Source organism: Apium graveolens, chromosome 9 (genome assembly GCF_009905375.1).
Source record: "Apium graveolens cultivar Ventura chromosome 9, ASM990537v1, whole genome shotgun sequence".
NCBI classification, from domain to species: domain Eukaryota; kingdom Viridiplantae; phylum Streptophyta; class Magnoliopsida; order Apiales; family Apiaceae; genus Apium; species Apium graveolens.
Genome location: NC_133655.1, coordinates 113,804,367 through 113,813,352, shown reverse-complemented (window position 1 = coordinate 113,813,352; position 8,986 = coordinate 113,804,367). Strand labels below are relative to the sequence as shown.

Here is an 8,986-nt window from a genome sequence, read left to right as displayed (position 1 = left end):
ATAAAGCTTCAAGTGTAAAGCGTTCCATCTTCTTGGTACTTGGATGCCGTCCAAACTCGACAATCGACAAGCCCCACATTCAATAACTGCATTGATGAGGTAAGGTCCTTCCCAAGTGTCAACGAATTTTCCTGCCATCACGTCCGCGGTGTTCTGAAACGTCTTCCTCAACACCAAGTCACCAACCTGAAATGCTCTCACATGAACATGTTTATTGTAGGTATTGGAAACTCTCTGTTGATATGACACCATACGTATCCTCGCCATTTCTCAAAGTTCATCTACCATATCTACATCATGTGCCAATTTTTTTATTGTTCATTTCAGACGTCAATAATCCATTCCTAGCAGTGGGCACCATGACCTCTGTTGGCAAGACAACTTCAGTTCCATAAACCAAGCTGTAAGGCGTCTATCCTATTGATGTATTTGGGGTAATCCTATCTGACCATAGCACCCAAGGCAATTTTTCAGCCCATTTCCCCTTGCATGATGTCAGCCTTTTCTTGAGGTTATTAATTATGATATTGTTGCTCAATTTAGCTTGTCCATTAGCTTGGGGGTATCTCGGTGTCGACTTGATCAAGTTCAACATTTTCAAAATGCTTATGAATTGTGACCCATTGTCACAGATAATTTCAGATGGTACACCGAACTTGCATAGAATGTTCCTCTTAATAAATGAGATTGCCTCTTTTGACGTGACCTGTTTGAACGCCTCTGTTTCGATCCACTTAGAAAAATAGTCTGTCATGGCTAGCATGAAAATTTTCTGCCCAGGTGCAGGTGGCATCTTTCCCATAATGTCAATCCCCCATTTCATGAAAGGCCAAGAGGGAATAGACATGTTTAGACGCTCAGATGGTTGATGTATAACGTGTTAGATATATTTATGATGTCATGTCTAATCTGATTTGTTTAGTTTCAGAACTTAATATCAGGACTTATCAGGACTTACTGGAAATCAGAACTTATTGAAGTCAGAACTTATATCAGAACTTAAGGCTATCAGGATTTATATCAGGACTTAAGTGTGGGTACTTCAGATAAGGAATACGGCTGATTTACAGGAGAGGATCTGGACTAAAATAAAAGAATATATGTATGAAGAGTTGGACAGCTAGAAGACTTGTAGAAGATAATATATGATTGATATATTTTAGGAGACATAATTATATTCCATATCAATTAGAAGATATCTTGTAACTGTGTACTATATAAACACAGCTTAGGGTTTACACTATAAGTGTTATCATTCATGAGAAAGATTATTCATTATAACCTAGCAGCTCTTAGTGATATTTTTCATCACTGAGAGAGTATTTTAACCTACTTTGTAACAGAGCTTATTATATTGAATAAACTTGATTACTGTTACATACTTGTGTTCTAAATCGATTTGATTATATCAATACTATATTCAACCCCCTTCTATAGTGTTATGTGACCTAACAAGTGGTATCAGAGCCTCTCTGTTGATTTACAAACAGTGAGATCCAGTTTACAATCATGTCTGACGAAACACAAACTCCACCTAAGCCCACCAAAACTCAAGATACTCAAAACAATCAAACACACAGTCGATATGAGAGTATTAGGGTTCCCATACTGAGAGCATCTGAGTATACTATATGGAAGGTAAAGATGGCTATGTTTCTGGAAGCCACAGATCCAGAATACCTTGATAGAATTAATGATGGACCATATAAGCCTACCAAGCTCTTTTTTGCAGTTGCTGATCATCCAGCAAAGATGATACCAAAGGAGAAAGGTGATTACACACCTGAAGACATCTCATCTATTGCCAATGATGCAAGGGTAAGGCATATGCTTCATAGTACAATTGACAATGTCATGTCAAACAGGGTAATTGGATGCAAGACTGTAAAGGAAATATGGGATGCTTTGGAGATAAGATGCCAGGGAACTGAAGCCATAAAAAAGAACAGGAAGACTATACTCAAACAAGAGTATGCGCACTTTGATTCAAAAGTTGATGAATCATTAACTGATTTATATGACAAGTTTGCCAAACTCTTGAATGATCTGTCACTGGTGGACAAGGAATATGATCTTAAAGATTCAAATCTAAAGTTCCTTTTAGCTCTTCCTGAAAATTGGGATTTGAAGTCTACTACCATAAGAGACAACTATGACCTTGCTGAAACTACTCTTGATGAAATTTATGGTATGCTCAAGACTCATGAACTTGAGATGGATCAAAGGAGCAAAAAGTATGGAAGAAAGTCAAAGACAGTTGCTCTTAAAGCTGAGGAGGAATCTCCTAAAGTGGTTGTCTCAAAGAGAGGCAAAGGAAAGGCTCTCATCATACAGTCTGATTCAGAGTCATCATATTCTGATGATGATGATTCAGAATCTAAAAATTTATCTGAAGTGGATGTTGATGCGGAGATGATGCAACTGTGTGCTCTTATGGTGAAGGGTATCACAAAGATAGCCTACAAGAAATTCAGAAAGGGTAAGAAGTTTTCTAGGAAATGTGGAAGTTCTGAAAAGAAAGGGTTCAGAAAGTCTGAAGGAAAAGGAGGAAATTCTGACAGAGGAGACAACTCAAATGTCAAATGCTACAATTATGGTGAAAGAGGCCACATCTCTCCTGACTGCAAGAAAGGAAAAAGTGATAAAGGCCAAACACTTATCACAAAGAAGAAAAACTGGGCAGACACTTCAGATTCTAAAGAAGAGGTGAACTATGCCTTGAATGCTGATAGCAGTTCTGGAACTGCTGAATTGAAGGTACCACATTCAACTCTTTATTTTCATACTGATGATATTTCTGAGCTAAGATTATATCTTAAAACCATGTTCATTAGTTTTAGAGATTAGACTTTAGAAAATGAAAGATTAAAATCTGAAAGTCTTGCTCTTAAAAACAGAAATGACTACTTAGAAAAAGAGTTAGTTATATTCCATCAAACTCAGAAAGAAAGAGACGAGGCTTTGTATGTTAGAAATGAACTGCTAAAATTGAATAAATCTCTTAAATATGAACTGGAAAAGAAAAAGGAGATAATCAAAACTTGGAATAACTCTGAAAGAACAACTCTGGAAGAACAACTCAGAAAATCTTAGAAAATGAAAATTGGAAAGAAGGACTAGGTTACCTAGATGATAAAGAAGAAAAGGAAACTGCGTCATCTAAACCAAACTTTACCAAGAAATCTGAAAAGCCTAAAATTAATCCTGTTAAGTTTGTGTCAAATTCTGACAAGTCAAAATCTGAAAAGATTAAAGACTCTAAAACAGAAGTCAAAGAAAAGTCAACTTCTGACAAATTAAAACAGGATAAACCAGCTGTAGTAAACATTGGATTAATGACAAAGAAGCAGCTTAAGCATAAGCTGAAAGAGATTAGAAATGTGAACAAGGTAAATGAAGCTAGGAAAAATAGGAATGGAAAGGAAGGTGTGAATAAAAGTAAAAATTATATGCCTGTTCCTAATACTCCTAGAAAGAAATGCAATAATTGTTGAAACTCTAACCATCTTGCTTCTTTTTGCAGGAAAAATTAAAGATATAAACTCTTTACCTCCTAGATCAGGAGTTAAGAGTCAGTCTGTTAGGTTTAAACCACAAAATCCTTGTTTTCATTGTGGTAGTTTATGGCATTCTATTTATACTTGTAAGAAATATCATAGTTTGTACTATGATTATTATCAAATAAAACCTTCTTTAAAGAAAGTTAGTGTAATTCCTTCTAGTGTAAATTCTTATGCAAAGTCTGATATAAAGTCTGATAAAAAGCATGTTAGCATAAACTCTGAAACTAAATCCGCTGCAAATTCTAACAAACTTAATAAGGCCAATGGATCCAAGAAAGACTGGGTCCTTAAAACTAACCAATAGTGGTCTTTGTGATTGCAGGGCAACAGGAAAAACATCCTAGTTCCGGACAGTGGATGTTCAGGACATATAACTGGAAATAAAGCCCTGCTATCAGACTTTGTGGTGAAAGCTGGACCAGGAGTTTCTTATGGAGATGACAACATGGGAAAAACTCTGGGATATGGCAATATCAATCTTGGGAATGTCATAATTGAAACAATAGCTCTTGTCTCAGGACTTAAACACAATCTGCTTAGTGTGAGTCAAATCTGTGACAGAGGTTATCATGTGAATTTCTTTGAAGATGAAGTTGTAAGTAATTCTATAGGCAAAGTGGTTCTGAAAGGTTACAGACATGATAACATATATGAAGCCAGACTTTCAACAAGTTCTGATGGTTCTGCAATCTGTCTGTTAAGAAGAGCATCAATTGAAGAAAGCTGGAATTGGCACAAGAGACTCTCTCATTTAAATTTCAGCAACATAAATGAGCTAGTAAAGAAAGATCTTGTGAGAGGACTGCCAAAATCAGTATTTTCTCCTGATGGTCTTTGTGACTCATGTCAAAAGGTAAAACAAAGAAAATCTTCATTCAAGAGCAAAACTGAATCCTCAATTCTTGATCCTTATCACTTGATGCATGTTGATCTATTTGGTCCAGTCAATGTCATGTCAATTGCAAAGAAGAAATATGCTCCATTCATATTTGAAGACCCATAAGTATATAGCGTCCATGGCTTAACGTCTCCCTTGAAATAACTTGTTGAAATTCCTCCTCAGCTGACATCATTCGGCTTGGACTGAAATCAGCCACAAAATCAGCTAAGGCTTGTGATTTTATGGCAGTCCTAGTGTCATATGTGATGTCAGAGGTACTTAGACATATGGCCCATTTTTCCATCTGTCCCGTCAAGTCTGGTTTAGTTAAAACTCTCCTCAAAGGGAAATTTGTCATAACATGTATTTTGTATGATTCGAACTCATGTATCAGCTTTGTTGAAGTCATGGCCAATGCAAGTACTAATTTTTCTAGAGATGTGTACCTTGTGTCTGCATCGACTAAGATTTTGCTGACATAATAGACTGGTGACGGGACACCTTCACTTTATTTGATGAGTACCCCACTCACGGCATGATCTGTAATAGATAAATAGACATAGAGGTTTTCACCTTGAAGAGGCTTAGACAAGAGTGGAAGTATAGTGAGATAATTCTTCAAGTCATTAAGTGCAGCTTCATGTTTTTATGACTACAAGAACCCCTTGTTCTTTCTCAAGACGTCGCAGAAGAGCTTGTATGTGATGACCTCAATCCCGGGGTCAGGTGTTGACGTCACTAACATAATATCAACAAACATAATATAACTCACTTCAATGATAAAACGTAAACACGACCCCTTTACCAAGATCTTTTCAAGGTTTAAGTATGACTTAGGTTACAATTATTACAAACCAACCTATTACAACAATCCCGAAAATACAATCTTAATATAACAACTCAACAGATCATCTTTGATCTGACACAACTATCTCAGAGGAGTCTGGTACGGAAGGAACTGGAACCATGCTCTGACTATAACGGAAGAGTCTCCTAGGCATCTGCAATATATATATATACAAAACATTCTGCAAGGGTGAGCAATGAATTGCTCAGCAGTACCACTATATGAATAAAAAGTAAAACGATTTACAATAAAACATTTATAGGAACAAAATTCATAACTTGTTAGAAAACAAGTAAAGCATGTATAAACTGGATATTCAAAACTAGCATGCTCTGTAAAATAATATCGCCAGTTGTGTGCTGTGTGTAAACACCAGACTCCAATTTTAGCATGATATTCACATTTGTTATTCAACTGTATCAATCACTTATTTCTTTACGGGAATCTCAAAGCCAAATCAGATACTTAACGGATATGTGAAGACAACTAATCAGGCTATCGACACCAGAGGGCTCCAACTGCCATCCCATAAACCTATTCCGGAACTCAAAGACTAGCTAGGTCTCTGACCTGCTGGACTAATCGGTTATGTAATGCACACAACCGAGTTAGCCTCTTACGCAACCTCACTAGGCCACTATGGCCCCTATGTATCCCATATCTGATCGTTTCATCCAATTTTCAAAATTACTTTTACCTATCTCTTGTTAAAAATAGTTCTGTCACAACACATTATTCAAAACCACTTTTCCATATTAATCACATTTTAGAGATAAGTATCTTTCGAAAGTTACTTCTCCCCAAAATATATTTTAAACAACATTTTCAAATACAGGGAATATGCAACTTAAAATGTTTATGTTCCATTACGAGAGTAAAACAATAACTTTTCATATATACTAAACCATAAAAGAATGGTCAGGGGTACTTGCCTTGCAGAGCTTATAACTATCTCTGATTGACCTTGGACTGACTTGTACGCTCAGCTTTATCGCCTTACTATCATACTATCCTGGATCCGACTTCAACACCCAGGTCCTTCGCTTGGGAATCTTGCTGAGCTTGTCGACTGATCACTAGGTTATCTTTAGTTCGACGCTAACTTTCGGGTCTTTCGACTAAAACCTACAGAGTCGAACCATCATAAGTTAGACAACCCGTTATGCTTGACATATCCTCGCTATCAATCCTACCCGAACGATAATAATCCTAACTCGTAGTTATTCGCATCACTATAAATCACGTAACAATTAGGATTCATACATTCACAACTCGGTTCGATAATCTTTATCGGAAAATACATATACCCGTTGTTTTGTAAAGTAGGGTTGTTAACTATTTATAAAATGTTTTATCACGACACACCATCACATTCCGTAAATTATTTATGATTATATAGTTATATACGTCTGACTGGTAGTTCTGATAATCACAGTATATGTCCCCGCATTTTCGAATTTAATTTTCCCGAAAATCGGGCAGCACCTCCTCTGTTTATCGGCCTATCCGTCGAAACATAATCCACGTCAAAACCCAATCACAATTACAATCCAAATTAATCGTGCAATTACCGATTAAATCATTACAACCGCTAATTATACTTCGTACTAATTATATAAAATAGTATTTTTATTTTATTATTTATTATTATTATTTTTTCATAGGACTCAGAAATAACTCATCACCGCCCACCGTCGGCTCGCCGAGACTCATCGACGACGGTGGCAAAAATTCGGTGGTGCCCATTCATTACGGGTTTCCAACACGAATTTCCGCCGATTAATCTTTCCTACAAAAAATAAAATTCAGAAATCAAGAATATTTCATCGAATATTATTTTCCAAAATCAAACAATTACTTCAAATAATTCCAAAAAGAAACGATTCGAAGTAACATCACAAATATCACATAATTTCATCAAATTAACAACGGTTCAAAATCATTACATCTCCAGCCTATGCGCACATGTGCAGTCGGAAAGGAAACAAAGAAATCGGAATAAATCGAGCAACACACAACAACAACATCACAATATCATGCAACATATATACATACGCCCACACCTATATATATACACTATTCGAATAAGCAGAAACAATTACCATCACGCAACACTCACCCCCGCTAATCAATTCTCACCGGAAATTACGCCAGCGACGAGGAGGACAGGCGGCAGAAATACCAGAGAAAAGGAAAGATAGGCGGGGAAAGAGAGAAACAGGGAAAGAAAGGAGAGGGAGAGAACGGAAAAGAGAGGGGGAGAGAGAGAGAGAGAGAGAGAGACCGAGAGTGTAGAGAGAGTGGGAGAGACAATGAGAGAGTGCAGAGAGGGAGAGAAAAGATTAGGGAAAAAGAATTTTTTTTTTCTTATTATATTTTTTATTTTAAAAACACCAGATACTACCACATACACAATATAGGGACACGCAGCAAAAACTTAACCTGTAAATCAAACACGTGTCCTGCAAGCCAGATTTCGATCCACATTCACAATTTATCGAACCAAGTTGCACATAAAATAAACTCGGAAAATTATCAAAATTGTAATATCTGGGATATATCATGTAATTATTTTTGCTAATAAATAAATATTATGCATGTTTCGTGTTTATTCTATGAAGTATTTGTTAAGTAATATATGTGTTTGGATGTTTAAAAATAATATAAATTGAGTATTTTAATTTTTATATGTCCAAAATAAAATATAGATAATTGTCATATCTTCTTATTTATTTTTATGTTGATTTATCATTCTATAGGAAACATATGGATTTTATAAACTATTTTATACAACCGGGAACCAACCGATGTCACCCGTTTTTACGTTTTTATAACCCGAAACTCTTCTGAGAACTCCTTCCTAACCTAATTGCAATATTCCGAGCATTTTCCATGTTTCGACTTTTTCGATCCGGTGTATGGTTTATCCTGCGCGGGTCCCGGCGTAATATTTTCGATACATTATTCATTTCGGTAAATCAATAAAACTCGTATTTTCGATAAACGGGATCTTTTTATTAAACTATTACAATTATCATCTCGTAATACGTGTAACCAGGCGCTGAGACCAAGATCGCAGTACAAATTGTACTGATTTGGATAATTATCCCGAAAACCGGTACCGTTTGGATATGTTTTTATTAATAAACGTACCATTTTATATCCGGAATGATCCAACGGGATACTAATTTTCCGTAATTATAAATAGCCTTTACCGTATTTTATTTTGTACCGAAAATCATTTGCAAACAGTAATTATATAATTTTACAGAGAAAATTCATATATTCATCAAAACCTACCGAGAATCAAACCTCAATTTCAAGGTGTTACCGGAATCCGTTGGTGAAGCTCGAGTACTCAAATCAAAGCTCTTGAAATATACTATCAAAATATGTGCTTCATATCACTGCAGAATCAAAGGTTTATTTTCTATATTTTTATCTATATTCGAATTATTTTGATTAAAATTATGAATTTTTGTTCGGATGATTGTTTGAATAATTTGATGATTGTATGTTGTAGAGCTTGTTTTCCTGATAATTTTCATATGTCATATGACTGATTTGGAGTTCAATAACATGTTCAAAATTGAGTTTAATCTTCGAATTTTAAAATTAGGGTTTATAACCCGTATGAATGTTCTTAATTGAAATTTAGGGCTTTTTGTTCTAGGGGTTATTAGGTGTTGAAATATA

At 35.6% G+C, this 8,986-nt stretch overlaps 1 protein-coding gene across 1 annotated transcript; it reads right to left on the bottom strand.

Annotated features, from left to right (window-relative positions):
- Window positions 1-412: 412 nt before the first annotated feature.
- LOC141685498 (uncharacterized) lies at window positions 413-847 on the bottom strand. The gene has a single exon (XM_074490592.1). The coding sequence runs from the start codon at window positions 845-847 to the stop codon at window positions 413-415; it is 435 nt and encodes a 144-aa protein (XP_074346693.1).
- Window positions 848-8,986: the final 8,139 nt, after the last annotated feature.